General features: G+C 56.6%; 1 protein-coding gene across 10 annotated transcripts in view; it reads left to right on the top strand.

Annotated features, from left to right (window-relative positions):
* Nucleotides 1–23,741, top strand: part of Nfix (nuclear factor I X) — a 95,078-nt gene extending 71,337 nt beyond the window's left edge. For 3 of the 10 annotated variants that reach the window (XM_028861793.2, XM_028861795.2, XM_028861794.2), the window contains exons 3-11: nucleotides 2,045–2,107; nucleotides 2,317–2,391; nucleotides 2,718–2,838; nucleotides 4,109–4,245; nucleotides 6,886–7,008; nucleotides 8,919–9,094; nucleotides 14,242–14,389; nucleotides 16,346–16,437; nucleotides 21,198–23,741. In XM_028861793.2, the coding sequence (XP_028717626.1) occupies nucleotides 2,045–2,107; nucleotides 2,317–2,391; nucleotides 2,718–2,838; nucleotides 4,109–4,245; nucleotides 6,886–7,008; nucleotides 8,919–9,094; nucleotides 14,242–14,389; nucleotides 16,346–16,437; nucleotides 21,198–21,212 (950 nt within the window). In that variant the 3' untranslated portion in view covers nucleotides 21,213–23,741. The remainder of the gene's footprint in view (nucleotides 1–2,044; nucleotides 2,108–2,316; nucleotides 2,392–2,717; nucleotides 2,839–4,108; nucleotides 4,246–6,885; nucleotides 7,009–8,918; nucleotides 9,095–14,241; nucleotides 14,390–16,345; nucleotides 16,438–21,197) is intronic. The other 7 variants (XM_028861797.2, XM_037206043.1, XM_037206042.1 and 4 more) reach the window with 4 other exon arrangements.
* Nucleotides 23,742–24,668: the final 927 nt, after the last annotated feature.

The following is a 24,668-nucleotide window of genomic DNA, read 5'->3' as shown; positions in this document are numbered from 1 at the left end:
CCTCCTCCCCCAGCCTCTCCTGCTTGCTCCTTTAATATGAAACTAATAGTAATAGCAGCAGCACCCTTTGGGGAAGTGTCCTGGTTTAAAAGGATTTCCTGTCTGTCGCGCTCTCCTGGATCCCCATTCGTCTCTGCCGGAGACACTGGCGTACCTCCATCTCTTTGTCACGTTCTCTGCTCTTTCTGTCCCTTGACTGGGTCTGTGCACACCCACACGCGTGCGCACGCGCGGACACACACACACACACACACACACACACACACACACACACACACAGGCACGCAGCTCTCCCTCTCTACTTGGCCTTTTGCGGTGGGCCAGTTGCACTCCTGTGAGGTGGACGCTGAGCCTCTCACACTGACCCAGGGCTGGAGGTCTTCGGGGCTGTGCTGGTCCCAGCATGGGTGGGCTCCGTGGCAGGCGACAGGGCAGCAGAGCATGCGCCATGTGTCCTGTGACGGACTCTGCATGCCAGTCTCGAGGCTGTGCCTTCTTCAGCTGCACAGTGGGGTTTCAGGAAGGCCCTCGCATGGGTCACCTGCCACCGAGGACCCCTTCCTTGGCTTCTGCTTGGACTGGATTGAACTTGAATCAAACCCAGGGATCCAGAGAGTGAGAGGAAATTGTGTGATACCGGGGTGACGTCTCCAGATACAGTCAGTGATTGGAGGAGCAGCCCCTAGGCCCTCCATAGCAGGGAATGCCGGGAAAAGGGGTGACCCACCATAGCATGGAGGGGGATACCCCTCAGATCGGAGAGGGAGGTTTGTGAGCATGACCTCCACTCTCTTAATTCATAGCAAGATTTACTATTACTCTTTGGAATTACTGGGGCTGTAACTCAGTGGCAGAGCTCTGGCCTTGCGTGAGTTCGATCCATAGTACTGCCGGGGGTGGGGGTGGGGTGGGGGTGGGGGTGGGACTGAACATGATGAAAAAAGGACAGCAGCCCCCCAATGTCATAGCCTTCTACCCTTCACACCGTGAAGGAGCCCAGGAGTCTGGCCGGTGCTCCCAGCCACAGATGTACAGGGCCTTGGCTCTTAGAGCAGGGCCCATCAAATCCTCCTGGGAGACAGCAGGAGACACATTGAGCTGTGGGTGAATTTGGGGTGGCTGGGTCACTATGAAGAGCCCAGCAAAGCCTTGGCCAGAACCAGGGCACAGTGTCAGATGCCACCTCTGTGGTCCTTATGAATAGCCGAGTCCTCACCAAGCACCCTGCGACCTACCCCAGCACCCCACCCTCTCACCAGCTGTCATGCCCAGGCAGGCATTCTGGAGGTCCCCATCTTGCCCCTGGCACACACAAAGCTTTGGAGGACCTTGGGGGTGAGACTGGGGGCTTTCTCAAGCTCTGCAAAATATTCACACACACACTCCACCCTGCCCCCCGCCCTCTGCGAGCTTCCACCACACAATAGGCCCTTGTCTCAGGGCTCCCTCTGAGCAGCTGTGGCAATGGGGCATGAGAGAACCCAGACAGGCTGGCACAGAATGGGTGGCAGCAGGACACACCTCCCCCTCCGGGTTGCCAGGCATTGCTTGTAAGCATAAAGGTGAGATGGAGGGGGCATGAGCCCACGGGAGCAGCATTCATTAGTGAATTTAGGGATGGGAATACCCCTCTGGGAGAGGGAGGGCCCTGGGGCCTGCCTTGCTATGGACAATGACCATCACTGTCTCCTCCCCTTGCTGCCCCCCTGACTTGTGATTCTTGACCAGGGATACCTACCCATGGCAGCTCTGTCCCTCAGGGCTCATTGAACAGTTTCTGGAGGTAGTTTGGGTTGTCACAACTAAGATGCCATTGGCATCTAGTGGGTAGAGGCCAGAGATGCCACGGATGCCCTCCCCCCGCCTCAGTGACCACTCCCGTCCAAATGTTGGGGGTAAAGTACACACTGCCTCCCCTCTCTTCTGTTTCCCGGGGCTAGCCCTGGAGCCTGCGTGAAGGGCTCTAAGGCTGGAGGGTGGGTACTTGGCCAGCGGTTGTATGAAACTTGGTTCCTGATTCTGTCTCCTTTTGTCTCTCCTGCAGAATCCGGACAATCAGATAGTTCAAACCAGCAAGGAGATGCGGACATCAAACCACTGCCCAACGGTCAGTGCCCTGCCCCGCCCTCCTTCCCTTCACTCAGCTGTCCCGTGACGGGCTGTCATCCAAGGAGGGAGGGTCCCCTGGTGTATGCCCCTTTGGGGGCTAATGGAAAAACCCTTAAGGGGTGGAGCCAAGCAGGGAAGAACTTTGGGGAAATGGACAGGCACCCCATCCTGGTCGGGCTCCACTCACCAGCCATTTTCTTTCTTTAGGGCACTTAAGTTTCCAGGACTGCTTTGTGACTTCCGGGGTCTGGAACGTGACAGAGCTGGTGAGAGTGTCACAGAGTAAGTTGTGTCCTGGGGGCCAGGGGCCAGGACCGGGGTGCAGAGGTGGTTTTCAGACTTCACAGGGCTATATTGATGATATCGTAGGGACTCTTTGCCCATTTGGCCCTGAGCTGGGAAGAGCAGTTGTCCAGAGAATCCTGTCTCTAACCCCTGCTGTGGGGGCGGGAACCCACAACCAGTGGCTCTTCCCTTACAGCCCACCCAGGAAATCCCACCCAGGAAGGGGGTCTTCCCAGCAGCCTAGACATCACAGTGAGCTCTTCCTGGGCTTCCCTGGGGTCCACAACAGCATCTTCCAACCTCACCAACCTCTCTCTTCCCAGCTCCTGTTGCAACCGCATCAGGACCCAACTTCTCCCTGGCAGACCTGGAGAGCCCCAGTTACTACAACATAAACCAAGTGACCCTGGGACGGCGGTCCATCACCTCCCCTCCTTCCACCAGGTAAGCCAGGGCAGTGGCCTCCTCGCCTTCCTAACCACCTCCCACGGCTTCAAGCAGCTCTGCTTTCTGGGCTACGGTCCTTCAGGGTGTCCCCGTGCTCAGCCACCCATGGAGCTTCCTGCTTTATGCTGTCGTGAAGCCCTTGATCGTGGGACATAACCCACAAGGCATGGCTGTGCCTGGGAGTGAGACTAAGAGAAGTCCTGTCTTGTGGAGATGGCATTTGAGCCCAGACAGAGCTGGTTGTGTGTGTGTTTGGGGGGGGGGTGTCCACCTGGAAACTCTGGGCAGCTTCCCTCTCAGTGAGACTTGGACAGGTTGTCAGGATTTTCCCCACCGAGGACTTGTGCTCTTTCAGAGGGTGGGGACCACTGGAGGGCATATGGGGCAGAGTGGACAGCTGTGAGACCACTGGACCAGGATGGAACACAGGAAGGCCTGGACAGATAGGGCGGTTTGCAGAAAGAGAGATCTGCCTGGGAAAAAGAAACCCCAGGGTCTGAGCCAGAGTTCAGCAAGGGGAGGTTGAGTTGTTTCCTTTTTAACTGGAAGTTTTTTGTTTACCATGTAGCTTTCTCTTTTGAATTTTTTAAGTTGTTTTGAGACAGGGTTTCTCTGTGTAGCCCTGGCTGTTCTGGAACTCACTCTGTAGACCAGGCTGGCCCACCTGCCTCTGCCTCCTGAGCGCTGGGACTAAAGGCGTAGGCGACCATGCCTGGTATGAGTATGTGGCCAGAGGCTCTGGAGCGGAGTTACAGCTCCCTGGCATGAATGCCGGCACTCAAACTCGCTTCTCTGTAAGAGCAGTAAATACCTGCTCGTGACCACTGGGCCATCGCTCCAGCCTGTGGTGTCTGTTTGTTTTTAATCTTGCATTAGAATATTTTTTATTATTTATTTATGAGACAAGTTCAACCAGCTGACCTGGAGTTCACTGAAATCCCCCTGTGTCAGCCTTCCGAGTACTAGGATGGCAGACATGAGAGTCACCACTGCTGGCTCACAATACTGTTTAATGATTAAGTTTCACGGCACAACTGAGAGCTGATGGGAAGTCGTGGCTGGGACACAGCAGGCAGATGAAGGTTTTGTCTGTTCTTAGATGGGCTCTCAGTGATCTGGTAACCTGAGGGAGAGCGGGTCTGGAGATGCTGTCCTCCAGGAACTGGAGTGCTTCCGTAGGCTGGCACGCTCCAGCAAACAATACCCGGGCCTCGGCCCCTGGCGGCTGCTTGGAACTGTGGCCCACTCGACTTCCCTTCTTCCTCAGCACCACCAAGCGCCCCAAGTCCATCGATGACAGCGAGATGGAGAGCCCAGTTGATGATGTGTTCTACCCTGGGACAGGCCGCTCCCCAGCAGCTGGTAGCAGCCAGTCCAGTGGATGGCCCAATGACGTGGATGCAGGTATGGAGATGGCAGTCACAGCGTGGCAGCCTGTGCTTCCCTGTGGCCTCTTCTGTCAGGTGGCAGACCATGCTGAAGGAGGAGAGTGGGGTGAGGAGCTGAGTCTCCCGAGTTGGTAGCTAGCTTGTGGGCATGGTAGGCAGAGCAGATGGCTACCAAGCCTGTAAGGCCATTTCTTAAAGGCATGGCCTCGTTTTCATAGACCCCTTGCCTCTAGAGACCCGCCTAGCCTTGAGGTTCCCAGCTGGGCCCAAGGTTGCCTTTGAATGCCCCGTGGCTTTCTGAGGCCTGGGTTGCCCTGTGTTAGAAGGTGTTCAGCAGTATTCCTGGGTCCACCACTAGATGCCAGTAGCAAACATCTACCCCTTCTTTAGGCGGTTGTTTTTGTTTTGAGACAGGGCCTAGCAATATAACAGCCCAGCTGGCCTCAAACTCTGAGCGCCCTTACCCACCTCCTGCGTGTTGGGGTTGCACGCTGCATCGCTGCATCCGGCCACCCTATTTGGACGACTCTAAATGTCCCCAGACATCGCCAGATGCCCTCAGGAAGACAGATTTGAGGTGGCAAACCCTTGCCTTGGGGCCCAGCTTTACAAAGAAGCTCAGAACTCAGGGTGGAAGGCCAGAACTGTCTTGGGAAGCTAGCAAAGAGCAGAGATTCTGAAGGGCCCCGAGGAAGCCGCCCAGACCTTCCCAGTCCTCGCTGAGCTGGCTTCCTGTGGAGTCCAGCCATGGGCTGCTCCAATGCAAGCTGGTGGTGTGGAAGCCTAGAAGCCCAGAAGGGAGGCTGTGCACACCAGAGGCTGTGGTGCCCTTGAGGCCTTGGGACCTGCAAGCTCAGACCTGCTTTTGTACAGTGTGCATAGAACTTGCCTGCTCAGGACTGAGCTGGGGACACTGGATGGGGCTGGGCCTGGGGTTCATTGTTTGAGCCACAGTCTGATCTGATGCTAACTTGTCTGGTAGAGACCCTGCTGCGGGACCCTGGCTCTGACTCTGGTTCCTGTGCAAAGACAGCAGAGCTTACCTCCTGGGCTTGGGCTGGAGGAATGGACTGGCACTCTCTGGAGCACCAGAGGAGACTGTGCTTTGTGGAAAGGCACCCAGCATGACTTGGAGGTCCTGCTCAGGGCTGCCCTGTGGCAGACAGGGCCTGGGCCAGTGTGACCTACACACTCTCCTAGGGGGCTCTCTGAAGGTGGATAGAGAGGGAGTTGGGAGACTGGACATTGCTATATCCCAGATCCTGGCCTTGGGCAGGTGACATCTTCTGCAGGGACTGCTGCTAGGGTACCTTGATGACCTGCTGACGGCCAGTGAGTGTCCGTGTCCCCAGAGCCTCCTCGCCAGGCGGCTGCAGTCTTTCCTCTCTGCCCCGCTCCACCGCCTGCCGTCTCTGTTACTTCTGGCGGTCCTGCAGTGCACGGCGCCCCCAGGACCCCTCACCCCCAGCTCGTCGTTCGTTCCCTGGGCTGCGACAAATCGCCAATTAAGCAGCCCAGCTGCAGGATGGGAACAGCTGGGTAGGCGCTGTGCAGCAGCAGGGACAGCTGTGCACAGCTGGTGGAGCACTCCCCCCTCCTCACCATGCCAGCTATCAGGTGGCACACAGCTGCTGCCGGATAACACCTCTGCTGGTCGCGGGGAGCTCGCCCTTCCCCCGCCACTTCTCTCTGTGGTTGAAACTCTGGTTTTCTGTTCTGCGGCTCCCCATGCCCATCAAAACCAACGAGATTGATCCCTCAGAGACGGCAGCTCAGCATTTGCCTCACGAGCTCCACCTTGCCCGGTCAGCCGGGGCATGGCCTCGAAACTCAGCCCAGGACAAGAGATACCAAAAGAATGTGTCCCTGGGAACCCTGCTTGCCAGCCTGTTACTTGGATGCTGTGCACACTGGGCAGGGATGGCATTGGCTTGCAATCTCTGACTCTTAGACGCAAAGCCCAAACAGGGTCTTTTTTGTGCCCCTGTGTCTGGCTGGATGCCACCCTTGCTTTGGCACGGGGCAGAGAAGAACCCCACTGTCTGAGCCCTGTGGCCTGGGCGGTCCTTGCCCTCTGGCTGGTCCCCGGGGTCCTCCCAGCCCTCGGGCTCCTGTCTTTGTTCTCCTGTTGGATGTTGCACCCTCTGGAGGGCCCCTAACTGTGCTTTCCCTTTCCCTTCTCAGAAAGGCAGAGCTGACTTCTGCAGGCTAGAGTATCCTAGGGCTCACATCACCTTGTCCCAGGCCCCAGCCTGTGCCTCCCACCCTTGTCCCTCTGGCCCCTCTCATTGTCTGCCACCCCTGGCTCACCGCCCGGCTCCTGGGGGCTCCTCACGCATCCCTTCCCAGATGCTAGCCCTGCACCCCATTTTATTCCTTCATCGACTGTCGGGGAGCAGGGTGCCCTCCTTGCCGCTCCTGCCCAGCATACTCTCCCGTGTTACCAGGGCCTCATTCTCCTCTTTCAGAAGCAACCGTAGCCAGATTGCACCCCTGAGGTCAGATTGCACCCCTGAGGTCAGGCCGCAGGAGAGCAGAGCAGGGCCGAGGTGCAGGAAGGGCTGCGGGGCCCTGGGAGGAGAGGAGGAGCGGGCTGCTTTGCTGGCTTCCCCCCCCCAGCCAGCTAACCCTGCGTGTTGCTGCTTCCTCCCCCCAGGCCCTGCTTCTCTAAAGAAGTCAGGAAAACTGGACTTCTGCAGTGCCCTCTCCTCTCAGGGCAGTTCCCCACGCATGGCTTTCACCCACCACCCGCTGCCTGTGCTTGCTGGAGTCAGACCAGGTGAGAGATGGAGGAGGCGGGGCTTAAGGGGACACTGCGGGAGGCAGCCGCAGCGAGGGGCAGCCGGCCAGGTACAGCGGGGGCCAGGGCTCACTCTAAGTGACAGATCTGGGCTCCCTGAGTGAGGTCATGGCACAGCAGTGGGGTGGCAGGGGACGGGCAGCGGACCTCTGAGAACCAGGCTTGCGCACTGGGTTCCTAGATTCCCTCGCACACGCTAACTCTGGCCGCATAAGTCTGTGTCGGGTGCATGTTTTGCACATGCTCACTGGGAGCTGCATGCAGCCTCCCCCTCCCCCCACCAGCAAGTAGTTGAGCCAAATTGCTCTCCTGTGGATTGGAAAGAGCACGTCTCAGCAGTCCAAGTTCTGGTGTCTGTCCTAGAGCAAACTGTCACCTACTCTGGGCTTCCCTGCCTTTCCCAGAAGTAAAGGGATGGGCCCAAAGAACAAGGGCTTGCCATGGGAAGGACTGCCCTGCTGTTTCGAGGGTAGTCTCTTCAGGCCCTGAGAAGATGCTGATCTTCCCGAGGGTGGGGCCAGGTGGGAATACGCGGGAACCTGGCCCTCCCTGGCTTGCTGGGTCCTCCCTCAGCACCCATCTGGCAGCAAAGGCTTTTGTTTGCACACGGCCCTGTGTCTGCCATTCCTCTCTTCTCTTCTGTAGGACACAACGGGGAGGTTTACCTCCCAGCTTCCTCCTTGGGGCCTCCTGGCTTAGAGCCCAGAGACGGCCCAGCGCTGGGGTAGGGTGTGGTGGCCACGCGGTGGGGGCAGGGAGCCCGGGCCTCGTGCCGGCTGCAGGAGGGAGGCCGGCTCCACGCTGCTGCACTCCATTTTTATGAACTCCAGTGAGAAGCCAAGTTTCCTCAGCCCCCTAATGAAACCGAGAGCAAGAGAGCTGATTGGAAACAGACGGGAGGGGGATGTGGGAAGAGCAGCAGAGGCCTGGGCAGGGTGACTGAGCGAGAGGGGTTGGGGCCAGCTCACGAAGGAGGCCTGCGGATCCCACTTACACTTGTGGAGTTGTGTGTGTGCTAGACGCCTTCCTGCACAGGCAGGCCCGTCCATGCAGAGTCCCTGGAGTCATGCTCTCCTGTTGTGTGCCCTTCAGGCAGGCTCACATGTAGGGCAGGGCAAGTGAGCTGTTTGCCAAGGGTGCCAGAAGAAAAATGTCAAAGATGCCAAAAACTCAGTCCTCAAGATAAGTAATATATTAATGTATTGTTTCTAAAAAATGAAAACAGTTGCAAAACATCGGGTGAGGCCAACACCCGAAATCCCAGCAAACGGAAGGCTGAGGCAGGAGGATCAAGAATTTGAGGCTGTGTGACTCTGTCTCAAAAAACAAATAAGAGCAAAGCTTATGACAAGCAGATATGGCAGAAAGCTTGACTGACATGTGGACCCCTAGCTCAGTCCTCAGCACTGACAGAAACCAAAGGAAATCAACCAACCAAAACAAACAATGCAGCCAGACAGCCAGACACACACCTGCAGTCCAAACGTTAGGAGAGAGACAAGACGATCGGGAAGGGGCTCAAGGTCATAAAGTCCAGCCTGGGCTACAAGAAACCCATCTCCACGGACAAACAAACCAGACAAATGACTTCCTAGGATTCTGAGCAGATAACATCCAACCCTACACTTGTAGCAGGCTGCTCACCTGCCTCAACTACGTCCGCCCCCAGCTCCAGTCACATGTTATTTATAGAAGCAAGCAGCTGGCCTTCAGGTAGTCGTCTGCCAGTTTATTTTTTATTGCATAGATGACTGAGGGGTTTTGTTCCTGACACGGTGCTTCTGCCCCATTCTGCCTCCCCCTCGGGATCCTCAGCCCGTCCGCTGCCACATCGTCTTTCCCACGTGGCTCCCCTGACAACCTTTTCTCTCTCCTGCCTCTGCATACAGGGAGCCCCCGGGCCACAGCATCGGCCCTGCACTTCCCCTCCACGTCCATCATCCAGCAGTCGAGCCCGTATTTCACACACCCGACCATCCGCTACCACCACCACCACGGGCAGGACTCGTTGAAGGAGTTTGTGCAGTTTGTGTGCTCTGATGGCTCGGGCCAGGCCACTGGACAGGTGAGTCCAGAGGGCGCAGGAGGCCTCCTAGCCTCATAGACTTGTCTGTCCGTCTGTCCGTCTGATTGTCCTTCTGTCTGTCCAAGGGCTCGGGAAGAAAGGGCCAAAAGTCAGGAGCATACATGGAGTTGAAGTAGCGGGGAGCCCAGAGACTCTGCCTTGTGGACAGTTTCAGCGGGCTTGGGGCCAGGGTCTGAGTATTAGGGACTGGAGAGGTGGGGCAGCTGCCCAAGCCTTCCTTCAGGGGCTCCTTCCCTTCCTGTTGACCCTTGGTTCCCAGCAGGGATGAGCCTGTCATTTGTCCAATCAGGCCTTGGACCTCCACCTTTCTAAAATCTAGGGGGTCAAGGATTTGACAGATTGTGGGCCTGAGTTTGTGTGGCTCATTACTGTTGACATTTGGGCTGTTTATTATCTGTGGTGTGAGGCTGCCCTGGACTCCGCCGGAGGCATCCTCGGCCCTCACCTAACAGATGCCAGGGGGTACCTTCTCCTTCTTAGTCATGGGCGTCAAACCTATCTCCCGCTCTCAGTGGGCCCCACGTGATGCTTGTGTGAAGATTCCTATGCCAGGATTCGTACCAAAGGCTCCTGCACTGTTCCGGTTCTAGAGCAAAGCCCTGTGGATCAGAAGGGTTCCCTGTGGATTCCTTTTCCATGAGCCAGCCCCAGGGCCTGGTGCAAACTCAAGGTGCTCAGCAAAGGAATTATCCAGGAAGATAACTTTCCAGAGATGCTAGCAGGACATGCTCAGTCTCTAGGGTCACTTGAGATGGGATGTCCAGACCTCTGGAGAGTTCTGCAGCCCAGCAGAGTGAAGATGCCCCAGCTCCTCTCTCGGCCAGTGCAGGTAGCCTGGCTGTGAGAAGTCAATGGGAGGGTGTTCAAAGAGCTTAGAAAGCAAGTTGGGAGAGGTGTTCTGGAAGTCTACACCAGAGGCAGTTCAGGGGGAGCAGCCGCGGCCCTCTGTTGTTCAGCCGGCAGGGTGCCTTGATGTGCTCTGGGAAGAATGGGCATGTGCTGGTTCTGGAGTACACCCGGGCTGGGCTCTCTGTACATCCTGGGTCTGGTCCTCTTTGCTCTGGCTTGCTCCCACCCCGCCCATCTGCTGTCCTCATCCTCCTACTTTATCCCACAAGGGTTTCTCTTGCCGATTCTCCAGTTCCTTAGCACATTGGTGACCTTCCCACCTCCGAATAAACGCTGCCTGTCTTAGGGGAATGGAAGGGTAGAAGTGACCCCTGATTACCACTTCAGAGATAGAGCAGACTCCAGAGGGACGCTGCCTAGCCTGCCTTTTCACCTCAGGCAGCCAGGCTTGGAGACATCTCTCACCACAGGACCCTGAAGAAAGAATCAGTTGGCCCCGCCTCCCGAGGGCTGGGTTCTGAGCCTCACCTGTGACCTAACATGTGTACTTGGAACATTCACTTGGCCTAGAGTGATTTTCTCAAGACAGGTGCTTATTCCATGAGGCTGCAGACAAATGTAAGTAGACACTTCGCTGAGTGTCACTGGCCCCGGGGAGTAGGGAATCCTCTTAAGGTTTCCTCTGTGACCTGCAACTGAGAGGAGGCTGCAGCAGGGCCCATGGGGCTTCTGAAGAGAGGCCGGCCACTCATGCTGGAGAAGAGGCTGTGCTGGGCTCCCCCGGCCACCACAGAGCGGCAGGCCCCAGACTTAGTATATACAAAGAGTCACTCAGAGGCCTCAGCCTTCGGCTTGTTTCAGCAAAGGTGGAGCCTAAGAACCCAAGTGTCTGCCAAGATCCTGCTCCTGGACTGCGGCCAGAGCACCCGCTTTAAGAACCACCGACCTGGAGCCTGAAGGAGCACCCCACTAAGCACCTCAAGAATCCCAGATTACAGACCAGCTTTTCAGCCATAGAGGAGAAATTACAGATATTACAGAGGGCCCCCAGGCACCCTCATATTTCATCCTCCTACCCCAGCCTAGGGCACTTGTTTTGAAGGTCACAGGGAGAGAGCACTTAGGTGACCCAAAGGGCAGGAGGAAGGTTCTGACCAGCAGTGTTCCAGGTAGAGCAGGGACAGCCCAATGTGCGTGGTGAAGTTGCGGGCCCATGGGGTAATGACTCAGGGAGGCAGGAATGCCACCATCTGTAAGAGGCAGGTGATATGCTGGGCCAGCTCATAGACTCTTTTTGGTCCCCGCCTCAGCTCCTAAGGTAATGCAGAGCCACAGACTTTGATATTTTAATACCTTGACTTGTATCCCAGCCAAAGCTCTGATGCCCCAGAGGCCTGGTGAAAGCTGTGGCCGGCCCCTCAGGTGGGGTTCCTTTTCGACACTCTTGCAGCAGACAGGCCGTGGAGGAGGCAGAGGTCTCCAAGCTGTGTTGTAGCTGCTCAGAACGCAGAGAGAAGCCATGAGGCTGTGACCTGTGGGACTGCTCCATTTCCTGTCTGAGGGAAAAATGGGATGGGAGCCAGACAGGCCATAGACATGAGGGGAGAGGCTCTCACTGACACCCCTGCAGAGCTGGAAAACTTGCTCTTTGGTCCTAATGCTGCCTAGAACCAAAGAGTCGCTCTCTAAAAGGGCACCTAGCACAGAAGGCTCCAGGCCGGGTCACAGATCGGGATGCTGGGCAGCCGCGGGTTTGTTTAGCCGGATGCTTCTGAACTATCGTCCTGAGGGTGTGCAGGATGGCAGAAGAAGCCATGTAGGGAATAGTGTGTCAGATCTGATAGGTCATTAGGGATAAAGGCTGGTGAGCTCTGGGTCAGGTGTGGCCGGAGTAGAGCTGGGCATGGCAGTGCACACCTGTAATCCCATCATTTAGGAGGTGGAGGCAGGAGGATCAGATGTTATAAAGTACTTGCCACACAAGTTTGATGACCTAAGTTTGACCCCTGGAACCCACATGAAGACGGCGGAAGGAGACGATCTGAAGAAGGACAGTGCGGTCCTGCTTGGGCTGGAGGACTTGAGTGCTACACGAGTCTGCTGACATGTTGGAGCTGGGGGAGAGCTGCTTCCGTGACTCTGATGAAGGGCCAAGGGTGTCCAAGAAGTATAGGACAGCGAGAGACTCTATGATTCAGAGTCTGGCTGGTACCTGTGTGTGTGTGTGTGTAATGCCTTCAGAGCAGGCCTCGAGGGGTGCAGGAAGGAGCGTCAGGCAGGGCACTCTGTGGTGAGCAAGTCTACACTCTGGCCTTGCCCTCAGCCTCAGTTCGAACGTCCAAGGAGCTCAGAATGGGAAATACCCAGCAGAAAAGAAGGGGTGTGGGGGGACAAGGGCCTTGAGTGCCCCTGGAGAGAGTGCATCTTCTAAAACAGTGGGACATTTGCCAGAGATCTGAGCTAACTTGCACTTGGGGAAGAAGGCCCATGAGCCTGCCAAAGGTTCTTGGGTCAGACAGGTAGGGATCTGCCTCCAGGCATGGCCAGTGTAGCAGGTAACTGTGGATAAACCACTTCCCTGCACGGCACCACGGGATTCAGCTGTTGGATGGGTAGGATAAAGCTTCCTTTACATCAGTTTCCCAGAGACAGTAAGTACTGTTAACTCTGAGTGGAGGGCGAGAGCTTTTCTTCCTGTGAGCTGTAGGATATGGATTTGTCTACCCACTTAATGCCAATGGCATCTTCTAGGCCTCAAAAATGTCTCTAGATGTTGCGGTGTCTTCTAGGATGGGAAGCAGAACTGTTTCCTTGTGAGTAGTCGGAAGGTCAGACCCAGCATGAATACAATGTCTAGGCTATCACTGGACACTCAGAGCACTGAGCTGAGCCACTCACTGTCAGAGCAGAGAGGCGACCCCACCCCCCACCCCTGTAGTGAGATGAGTAAGGACGGATGGCTGGCTGGAGACATCAGGTGGGTGGGCTTCCGGGGTTTGTCCTCTCATAGAAGTGGGAGCACTGGCCAGGTGTAGTGGAGCATGCTTATAATTCCAGGACTCAGGATGTCGAGGCAGGAGGATTGCCAGTTTGAGGGCAGCCTGAGAGAGAAAGACTTCCCTAGGATTTGTGCCTAGTTGGCCAGAAGGGCTGAAGTTTGCTCCGTAGGAAAAGAAGAGCTGGGGCCAGGCCTCCCTGAGCCTGAGCTCAGGTGGGCACTGAGGGCTTCCTCCCAAGCAGCAGGAGGCATGTTCCAGGTCTCTCCGGGGATACTGCGCCTTCCTGTGGCCGGGGAGCCTGTGGTGCGTACTTTCTCTGAATCCTTGAAGCTGACCCAGGCATGATCAGGCATGAGGCCTGGAGGAGAGATGCAAGTTTGAGGCACAAAGGACAAGGAATGAACCTTGTGGCAGAATGTCCTTGGCTCCTGAGGGCGTGCGTTATCCAGGGAATCACTCTCGAAGAACCGCACAGAAGCTGGAGCCACCAATGGCGTGTTTTCCTCGCTGGCTGATCTTTATAGAAAAGGCCAGCGCCCTTCTGTTCGCAGGCTGAGAAAAGGATCTGCTGGAGGTAGAATGGAGGGTGAGCATCTCGGTGCTGACGGCCTCCTGGGCCAGGCTGCCCATGGGGTAGATGTTGGCAGGCCTGTGGGTCCTGGCTAGTCAGCCAGCCCAGCCAGGCCCGTGGAGGGAATGTGCCGCTGGGACCTTGGAGGTGAGCTGGCTTCTCTTTCCGGCCATGAGGACAGGTCTTCCAGGAGCATGACTGTTCTAGGTGCAGTGGTGTGCATTGCTAGGTGGTTCATTTTTGTACCTAGAACATCTTGCTTAAGAATTGACGAATTAGCCGGGTATGGTGGCTCACACCTTTAAACCTAGCCCTTGGGAGGCAGAGGCAGGTGACTCTCTGTGCTTTTGAGGCTAGTCTGGTCTACATGGTGAGTTTGAAGCCAGCCAGAGCTACACATTAAGACCCCGTCTCAAAAAAAAAAAAAACAAAGAAAGAAAGAAATGATGAACCACCCGTCGGACATCCCCCTTCTTCCCTCCCACTACTTCATAAGAGAGAGGAAAAAAGAGACAGAAACGCCCAAGAGACCAAATAGAGGCCTTACACCTCCTCCATCCTGTGCCTAGAGGAAAGGACCCTCCCTGCCACTCCTGCATCTTCCACCGGGAGCGCCCGCTCTCAGGAGCAAGTGGCCGGCCGCGCAGGGGAGCGTGTGTCTGTGTGTGATGTGCCTTCATGCGTCACTCTATTTATGTTGTTCGCAGCCCAACGGTAGCGGCCAGGGCAAAGTCCCGGGGTCATTTTTGCTACCGCCGCCGCCTCCAGTGGCCAGACCTGTGCCCCTTCCTATGCCTGATTCCAAAACCACCAGCACGGCCCCAGACGGCGCGGCCTTGACTCCTCCATCACCTTGTAAGTGGACGATGAAACCGAAACCACAGCGCCCAGCATCCCTGGCCCATCTACACCAGTCTCCACTGCAAAAAGAGGAGCGCCCCCTCCCAACACAGCCCCTTCCCAGAGCGCCTCAGAGCCTCCCACCGGATGAGCAGGGTTGAGCCCTGGCCATGGCCTCCTGGGCCTCAGTTACGCCAGCCAGCACCCCATGAGCCCTGCCCACTGCTCCCAGCCAGGCCCTGGCCCAGGCCCCCCTGGGGGGACGGGAGGGAGAGTGCAGTGGGGCGCTGGGCCGGGGGTGCTGGCGCGGGTGGGGGGGCGGGAGGCACAGCCATGCCATCTTCATGCCTGATTGCTGCTTTTGTTTTTGTTTTTTGTTGTTGTTGGTTTTTTTTTTTTTTTTGATTTTTTGGTTTTGTTTTTCAATTTTTTTGTTGTTCTTTCGTTGTTCCCTTACACACACCGAAAAAAATTAAATGTGACCACAGGTGATGCCACCGCCATCCTCTTTTTGCCTTGTGCCCCCACCTCCACCCGGCCCTTGGGCCTCTGAAGATGCAGGAGGCTGCTTTTCCAACCCTTCTTCCTCAGTTTCCCATTTGGTTTCTCGTTCTTCCTCCCCCCCCACCCTCTTCCCATCCTCCCATCCCTTCCCTTCTCTCCCCTCAATTCCTTTCCCAGGTTGTAAGTTCCAAGGAGAAGGGAGGGCACTGGGCCCAGGCTTACTTCATCTCTCTTTCTCTCCTCCCTCTCTCTCTTCCTGTCTTTCCCCCTTAAATCCAATGACAAATGTTGCCAAAGGGAAGACAAGAAAAATCTAAGTGAAGAGGTCCCAGCTAGACCCGACGTGAAGGACAGGAGAGGCGGAAGGCGGGCGGCGCGCTGTCTTGGGCTGGCACAGGGTGGGCAGGAGTCTGAGCTGGAACTGGGCAGCAGTGGGGAGGGGGTGGCCCATGTCAACGCTCCTGTCCGTTCGCGCTCTCTGTCTCCCCTCTCCCCCTCCCTCTCTCTGCCCTCTCCATGTCATCTCCTCATTTGCATATGCCATTAGACATGATCACAGTCACTGGAGGTGGGCAGCGTGGGGGAGGGAGCCAGGCTGGAGCTCACTCTGAAGAGGGGGCAGAATCTGGTGAGCATGGCCTGGATGTGTCTGGTGTAGAGGAGTGAGCTGCCCAGGTGAGCTGGGACACTCCATTTTCCTCTGGGGACTGCTTCCCAGCTGATAGGTTCAGCTGAATGCCCCAGAAGAGCTCAGGGGTGTTGGGTTCATTTGTCCCCTGGGGCATTGGACCGCTGCCCCTCCCCCAGGTGGCTGAGCTTTGGGGCTCTGTCTGTGGCCTCCTTCTCGGTCACCTGGCCTGACACACTGACGGGCAGAGAGCAGAGAGAGAGCAGCGTGGCCCTCAGCCTTTCTGCCACAGCACACAGCAGGCCTCCTCGGGTTCTTTTGTGATCCCTGCTGACTTAGTCCTCCACTGGACCCCTGTGAGTTCCTGAGCCACTTGCCAACCAGTGGGACTGCCCAAGGTGGTAAGTGGTGCAGCCCCTAGCGAGGCCGCAGGGCTGGAGAGGTGACCTGGATGAGTGGGGCCATGCCCAGACAGGCTGGTCCAGACTGCCCAGCGCCCACCTTTGCCCTCTGCAAGTAGAAGAGCCAGGGTCTCTACTGGTGAACTCAGTGCTAACTGCTAACCATCGTCTCAGTAGGGGACAGAAGTAGGCCCAAGGGACTTCAGCTGCAGCCTCGAGGGCCCTTCCTCACCCCAGCCTTGATCCAGGCTGAAGCAGGAGGGTATGAGTGTGCTCCTGGTCAGTGAGCGGAAAGGCTTGCAGCCTGGCCTCCCAACTGTAGCCTACCCTACGGCACGTCTCACCTAGTCTTTCTCAGCCCCCCAGAGGGGCAGTGCCCAGGAGGGCCTCATAGCCTGACCTGGTCTTTCCTCTCTCCTCACCCCCTGCTCCCCACAGCATTCGCAGCGACAGGCGCCTCCTCTGCCAACCGGTTTGTCAGCATCGGACCCCGGGACGGCAACTTTCTGAACATCCCACAGCAGTCTCAGGTAGGAGATGCCCCGATGCAGGCAGAGCACATCTTGGGATGAGGAAAGAAGCCAGGGTCCTGGGGAGGGCTGTTCCTTGTGAGTTGCATGCCCAGGCTTCTGCCCAGCTGAGCAGCCTCCCTAGGCAGCCTCAGGCTCCCTTGCTAATCAGCTAATTGGATAATTAGCTCTGACAGCCCCGGACCTGGGAAAGGCAACCCAAGGCTAGAGACCTCTGGGCCATCCTGGTAGAGCCAAGAGGGAAGTTTGAGGCACTGACTAGGAAGGCAGTCCTGTCTCCTGGGTTTCCTCCTACCCTTCCAACCCTGGAAGGAAGCTCAAGGAAACCTTGGCCTTCCCTGTCTCCCTGGCACTGGGTGGGCTGGATGAAGGTGGGGGAGGGGCAAAGTAGCTCTGGTGGGCTGCATGCCCAGAGACTGGCATCAAGGGCAGGGCTGGCTGCCGTCCTGGAGGCCCCTCCCCTGAGTCTCCACAAGCCCCATTAGGAGGAAAGTCAGGCTGCTGGACACCACCCCCACTTCCCAGAAGGAGACAAGCTAAACTTGCCCTCCAGCCTGAGGCCCCAGGCTGCCTTGAGAATGCATGTGCACATATAGATGTCTCTCTCGAGCGTGCCTTCGTCTAAAAAGGGTGAGACTAGCAGGCAGAACCCAGGGCCCTTGGAACACAGGGAGGGCCCACCTCAGGAACAGGCCAGGGGCGGCTTTAGGGGGCCAGGGCTTTCAGAAAAAGCACACAAATATTCTTCTTTTTGTACATTTTATAAAAACACTTCCTTGCCGGCTTCCTCAGCCCTGGGAAATCCACCCCTGCTCAGAGCCTCAGGGCCACCTCTGTGGGCTCCTGCCCCGCCTCTGCTGAGGCCCCAGTCCAGAGAAAGTTGGTGGATGGAAGGTGTGTGTGTGTGTGTGTTGTGTGTGTGTGTGCGTGTGTGTGTTTTAAGGGTCTTTTCTTTCTTTTCCTTACACACACACACACACACACACACACACACACACACACACACACACAACTTAGTCAAACTTCAAACTTCAGAGCTCCCTAGTGGTGAGGAGGGGAGGAGAAGAGAACTTCAACCCCCTCCAGCCTCCCACCCCCTTCCCCCAGAGTCACGTCTGACCCGTCTGGTTTCCAGGAGCAACCAGACATGATGTAACACCCAGATGAACTTGAACTTGGGGGTGTTGAGAAGAAAAACAATGGTTCTGAGCAGGGTCTGGAGCCAGCCCCCTCTGCTCTGTGCCAGGGAGGCCGAGAAAGCCCTGCTGGCAGAAGGTGGGAGGGGGGTGCCAGAGGAAGGGACAGCAGGCGGGCCTCCCCTCCCAGCTCTGGGCTGGCACGGAGCAGGCCTCCAGTGCTCCCTCCCTCCCCCGCCCCCCCTGCTCGGCGGCTTGCTCTGCTGCGGAGCGCCCTCCCTCTCGCCATTGGCCTTCTTCACTTTCTCTGCTCACTTTACTTGGATGTTTTGAGGCCAAGTCAGAGTTTGAGGCAAGTTTGGGAAACAATTTGTCTCTCTCTCTCCCTCACTGCCTTATGATGCAGGTGGGGAAATGAATCCCAGCCTGATCCAGGGCCCTTGACCAGGCAGGTGTGTCTGGGGATCACGGGGGAAAAGGAAGTTAGACACCCCGGAGCAGAAGCCCTTGGGCCCGGGGGCAGGCAGGCGGCTGTGGGGGACAATCGGAGTGGTTTCCACAGTAACCAGTGACTTTAGCTGATCCTTGGAGCACCAGATGGAGACAGAACAATAGAATGAGGAAAGAAAAGAGAATTTTAGCAATTTTATCATTCCCTAAACAGTGCTTTTTACTTAGTTTTAATCAGTTTTGGGCCTGGCTTGGGAAGCAGGGAGGGGGTAAGCAGAAAAGGCAGCCTGGGCTTGACAGCACAGCCCTGCTCCTACGGCCTGTGGAGGCCTACTAAGTCCTCCACAGGGCTGAAAGCAACCGGAGGCCTCCTCCCCGGAGGAGCCCCACTCTTGAGACGGTAAAGCTGTGTAGTACAGGAAACTTCAAGGAGCCAGTTTGGGCCTTGGCGTGGGGGCCCCATGTCCCACGTGTCCTCCACCCCCCCACACCGTGTCTGTCAGGGAAGCAGAGGAGGGTGGCTTCTCTGGCCCGGAGCAGTGGTGTAGGAGCTCATGTTAGCCATCCCTTGGGTCCCAGAGAACACCCGAGCTAGAAGGCCAGAGCTCTACTGACTGACTTCACTCTGGGAGGACGGCCCACCTGGTTTCCACCTCAGCTTCCCAGGCCCTTGCCTGGCCATTAGTCAGTGGCCCAGTGAGACTTGGGGCAGCGGCTTGAGAACCCGGAGGGAGGCAGCTCTCCTGTCACACCCTGCCAGACACCCCACAAGCAGTCCGCATCACTGGTAGGCAGCACCGTTTGCTGTGGCACTCCGAGCACCCACATTTCCAGATGTCCGTCCTTTGTGCCCTCTGTTGTCCCGACCACTGGCCACATGCAGTGTTGTACATTGAAATTAACTAGAGAAAATCTTAGGGCTGGAGAGAGCTCTGTGGAAGAGCACTCACCTAACATTCATGATGGCCTCGGTTCAGTCTCCACACCGTACTCCACGGTGACATTTCAAGTGTCCATGCTCATAAACCAAGCTATCCGTGACTTCATTGGACAGCACATCTAGGACTCCATTGCCAAAGAAAATTCTAGAGGATCTTTGAAGCTCAAGCTTTATTTTTATTCATGTGTGTGTACACGAGAGTGTGTGTAATATGCATATATGGGCTTCCGTCAGTTCTCTCCTTCCACTTTTATGTAGGTTAGGGGTTGAATTCTGGTCACATGACTTGCATGCTGTGACTAAAGGAGCAAGACACTGTGCTTCTCTGACTCTGTTGCTAAGTCTTGTATTTAGTGCCCCTATTTCACAGGGGTACTTACTGCAGTTCCAAACCAGAGCCCGAGGGACAGGGTCTGGCACAAGCTGATCAATACTGAAATATTAATGGTTTTGTTTTTTAAGAGAGAGTTGGAACCCAGAGCCTCAGACATGCTAGGCATGGCCACACCCCCACCCAATAATGGTGGGCTTTCTGTTTTTGTTTTGTTTTTGAACCAGGATCTTTCTATGTAATAGGCTGGCCTCAAACTTGATCCCCTTGCTACAGCCTCCTGGCTGTTGGAATCACCAGCAAGTTTTACCACACCTGGATCCAACAGCATTTTTTGTGTGTCTGAGTTTTGAGACAGGGTCTTGTTCTGTAGCCCAGGCTGGCCTGGAACTCACTATGAAGGCCTGAGTGTCCTCAAATTCCCAACAATTCTCCTGCCTCAGTCTCCCAAGGGCTGAGATCACAAGAATAAGCCACCAATCTGGCTTCCAATAGTCTGTTTGTTCTTGAGGTGTGTGTCTTTAATGTAACTGTAGTTGTCCTGGAACTCACGTTGTAGACCAGGCTGGCCTCCAGCTGACAGACATCTACCTCCTGGGGTTAAAGTCATGCACCACCATGCCTGGCTCTAGTAGTATTTTAAATATTGGAAATTTTCACATGAAATTCTGCCTGGATTTCTGGCTTCGTTTGAAAAGTTAGCCACTCCAGCTACCTGGTGCCTTCACCCCAACTTAGCAGGCTGGACTCTGCCTAGGCAGAGCACAGGCATTCCCATTCAGCCCTGTCTCCTTACGGGACTGCTGCACATGCCGGAGAGAGGAACTCGGCTCTTAACCACTTCCCGCATTAGAGTCCCTTTGAGTCATCTGAGGGCTCTGACCTCAAGCAGGTCAAGGTTACCCATCCCAAGTGTACCTGGCATCAGTGTGGGCTTGGGACAAGGATGGAATGAGGCAGTATCTGGCATGTATATTCTGTAGTTGTCACTGCCTGGTCCTGTAGACACAAGTCTGTGTTATGACATCGGGGACCCTCACCTTGTTGTGAAGGTACTGCCAGGTATACCCAAGCACGGGAGTAGGTCTGGAGAAAAGTCCTCCACTCTCCCTTGGGCAGGAAACCAGAGTGGAGCCTTTGATGGAGGGCGTTGCCAAGCAGCCAGCCCCAGGGGTCCACCCTGTGTGGACTGAGTGTTCACTGCCAGGAGGGCCCTATACACGGGAAGGCAGCGCCCCCTGCTGGCGTCGTAGGGAAGCAATGCCCATCACAGGGCGCTTCAGGCTCTTTCTCCAGTTTGGTGTCCTGAAGGCCCCAAATCGTGCTGGGTGGGTGGGCTCTGGTCCCCTCCCCCAGGTCCGGCCCCTGTAGGAACTGAAGCCATGTGGTTCCCTTCCCCCAGCCTTTTAGACTGAGGGACAGAACGTTGGCTGGGATGTACAGACGTGAATTTCTGCTTTTAATCCAAGGAGACAGAAAACTCAGCAAGAACTCAAGCTGGGCCACCCCCACCCTACTCCCCCAACCCCTGTGGGTACAAAAGCCCCAGCCTGGCATCCTCCCCACCGTCCAGGTCCCACACAAAACCTAAACAATTGCAAACATGGCCAGATCCCAGGTCTTTGCCAGTGCCAGCCATGGGGGTCCCACCCGCTGGGCACAGTGCCCACGGGAAGGCCAGCTGGACTCTTGCACTGGGGATTGGGTCGGGGGGGGGGATTCCCTCAGAGGGTGGGGAGAATGGGCTGGCTTCCTCCTTTGGGGTCAGCTGCCCAGCACCCTGGCTCCTCCACTTGAGCTCGCTGTAGAGGTTGGGGATCATAGGGCCAGGTGGGGTGACCTGCCCAAGCTGTTCTCATTGTCGCTTTTTTTTTTTTTTTTTTTTTTCCTGGTCCCGTTTCAGTCCTGGTTCCTCTGATTAAGGTCAACAAAGAAACAACAAAATAAAAAAAAAAAAAAAAAAAGAGGTTCCTCAAAAGGGGGGAGAAGAAATTTTGAAACATGGAAATATCCCCCAGCCCAGCCCCACCGAAAAGCAAAACTTAGACGTCGTCAGCCACTCAGCCCTTCCCTCCTCCAGCCCGGGTACCCCTGCGGTCCAAAGCAGCCCAGTCCTGGGAGCCCTCGGAAGGGGTCTCAGCGGAGCTTACACCAGCAGCCAAGCAGAAAGAAGCATGCTAAACGGACTCTGCTAAACAGAGGACAAACAGAAAGGATGCAACAAGGCTGCCTTCCTCCTACCCAGCCCGGCCCTCCGGGGAAGGAGCAGCCAGCTCGCTGTTCTTGGGGACCCCACCCTCCGCTGGACCTAAGCTTCCCTAGGAGCCCGGAGGAACAGCTCGTAAGGATGATGGGAGTAGACATTCGAGCTCACCTCCGGACTTCGCCCCTCCTTCCTCTCCCTCTCACCCTTCCTGGGAGCCTCTGCTCAGGCTTCTGTCCCCAGCTGCTCTGGACCAGGCGAGGATGGCCCCGGGGTGGGCAGGGGGATGTTCCTTGGAGCTAGCTGAATTCAGCGTTGAGTCCAGAATGGAGGGTGTTCTGCCACCCCACTCTAAACCGCACGGGCAGTTCTCGGGCTGGACCCCCTCTGTACAGCACACAGGAAAAAGTCAGAATGCTCTGGACTGGACGCTCAGCCCGGCACAGGCACCCTCTTCCATCCCCGTAGGCGGCGAGGGCTGCCCTCTGCCACGCCCCTAGGGAAGGGAGTCGGCCCCAGGTCGCCCCGCACCCCAGCCCTGCATGCAGGTGCCCTCGCTCCGCCCCTCTGCCCTGTCCCTGCCCCTGCCGCACACCGCCCTCCAGGGGCCGGCCGAGAGTGGAGCAGAAAGGGCCCCGGAGCCGAGCGAGGAGGACCAGGCAGCCTCCACCTGCGCTAGGTAGGCGTCCTGCTCTCGAGACTTTCAGTTCCTGTGGAGGGTGGGGGGTGTCATCCTTTTAAAAGAGTGTTCTGGAGCCTTCTGGTCCCCTTCCCTTCCCACCACACCCCGTGGCCACTTCTCCCTAGATTTTAGCTGTCATGTCTTTCCTCTTTATTTAGGGGTGGGGCCGTCATTGTTTGGTCTTTCACTGTTGCAGTTGGGAACTCCTCCTCTGTTTGAGCAACTTGGGAACAATTTCGTAACACACCACAGGAAGCAGCTCTCCTCCCAGCCCCCTCCTCCTGCAAGGGATGGTGGAGGCTTGTCCAGAGGGTCTTGAGAAGCCCCCTGGGAGGGAGGGGAACGCGAGCACGCCAGCCCCCCTCCAGGGTGACTGGGCCCCTCTGGCTTGTCTTTCTGTGCCTTAGTCCTTCCTCCTTCCCTGCATCTCCCCTCCCAGGCCCATTCTCAAGGCCTTGCGCCTCTCCGGTATGAAAACACAAAGCACAGGTCAGGATCCTCCGCAAGTCGGTCCAACATTGCACCACGTGGGGGTGGGTTGTGGGCTTTATTTATTGAGAATCGAGTTGGTGAGGCTGCGGCCCTGAGCAGGCGAATGGCCGCGTGCAGGGAGCTCGGGGCTGGGAGGCGGCTGTGCGGGGCGCTGTGTGGAAGTTGAGCGAAGCCCTCCCCTGTGGCGTCGAGGGCCCGGGTGGAGATCCCGCGGGGGGCCTCCCTGTGCGAGGGGAGGGAGCCCCAGGGTGGGGGGCCGGGCGGGCCGGGCGTGACGCGCGGTCAAAGTGCAATGATTTTTCAGTTCGGTTGGCTAAACAGGGTCAGAGCTAAGAGCTAGCGAAAGAGGGTCCCTGCCCGTCCGGCCGCGTGCGCCTCTTCGGTCGGTCGAAGACAGTCGGGCTGCGGGCGCTGTGGGTTTGCGGGGCGCAGCCCCGGGCGAGGTCAGAAGCTGCAGGCCAGCTGGGCCGGGGCCCAAGGTGCCCGGCGAGGTACCCCTGGGAGGACCGGGGTGGGGTGGGGGTGGCGCTCCTTTCCCAAGTGGTGTTGTGAGGGGCAGGCGAGGGACGATGAGGGCGACAGATGTGGGGACGTATTAGGAGAGGAAACAACCCACAAAAAAAAAAAATATAGGGGAAATTAACCTTTTTTTTTTTTTCATTGAACCAAGTGCAATGCATCAGAGAGTTTTCCTATCTTTGTATGTTAAGAGATTAAGAAAAAAATTCTATTTTTGTTGTACTGTCCTCGCGGCTCTGGGGACGCTAAAAGAACTGGGCCTGCCCTGCCCTTAGCGGGGATGAAAGCTGAGTGTTTTTCCTTTTTTTTTTTCTTTTCTTTTCCTTTTTTTTTTTGATAGTTCTCTGGGTTTTTTTCTTTTTGTTTGTTTGTTTGGTTGATTGGTTGGTTGGTTTTTTGCCGTTTTCCTGCGTTGACGAGGATAATCTGGGGTTTTAATTTGTTTCGTCGTTCGGTCGGTGGGAGGGCTGAAGAAAACGTTCACATTTTATATTTTAAAAAACACCTCGACATGAAAAAAAAAAAAACCAACACAAGATCAAAAGGAAAAGGACGAGAGAAAATTATTTTTAAGATAATTAAACATAAAAAACCCTGGTGCTTATTACATTATAAAGTACGTTTTTAAAAACCCACAAACTATTATACATACGTTTATGAATCAATTAAATATTCTGCACTTGTTAGGAACACGCATATCCCTTCTTTGTTGAGTTTAACGGAACGGGACAGCGGCGTGCGCCCCGCGGCTGGGCTGCTCTGGCCGCGGGTCTCCCTGGGCGCCCCCTCCCCCTTCCTCGCCCCCTCCCCCTCCGGGCACTGGGGCGCGGCGGGGGTCCCCGGCCCCCTCCCCCGCAGAGGTCAATGCCAACGAACAAACGTCCCTTTTCCCTTCCTCCCCACTCCGAGCGCCCTTCTTTGAGCCAGACGCCAACTTGACCCTCACCAGCATTAATCAGGAGCGCGCTCAGCAAGTTGGTAGTTTCCTCCCCGACCCCTTCCCACGGAACACGACTCTTCCCCTCCCTCCGGGAGGTCCGATGCTCCAGGACAGGTCCAGCCACGCTGACAGGTCGATTTGCCCAGGCCCGCGCCCGCACGCACGCACGCACACAGCCCGGCACACATCCCCACCCCACCCCGCAACCAGCCCTGTCGACTGCCTTACACACCCGCCCCCGCGCTGGCCGGCCGACCTAGTGCCTTGTTCTCACCCCCGTGCTGGCGGAGCGGACGCCGCGCTCTGGGTCCCAGAGGGGCCGGGTGGCTCAGACGACCCACCGTTTTCCCCACCCCGACCGTGCTGAAGGACCCCCCCACGAGAGAAAAATAAAGGAGCAATAAAGTTATGAGAACTTTTGTCCCCCAATCGAGAGCCCCAGGGGCACCCCAGCCCCACCTCTGCTCCCCCCACCCCATCCACCCAAGGGGCGCCCCCCCCCCGCAAGCCAGCCGGGGCCAGCCCCCGCTTTGGCCCC

This window comes from Peromyscus leucopus, chromosome 5 (genome assembly GCF_004664715.2).
Source record: "Peromyscus leucopus breed LL Stock chromosome 5, UCI_PerLeu_2.1, whole genome shotgun sequence".
Classification (NCBI taxonomy): Eukaryota; Metazoa; Chordata; class Mammalia; order Rodentia; family Cricetidae; genus Peromyscus; species Peromyscus leucopus.
Note: the sequence above shows the minus strand (reverse complement) of the source record. Positions and strands in the feature narration are given on the sequence as shown.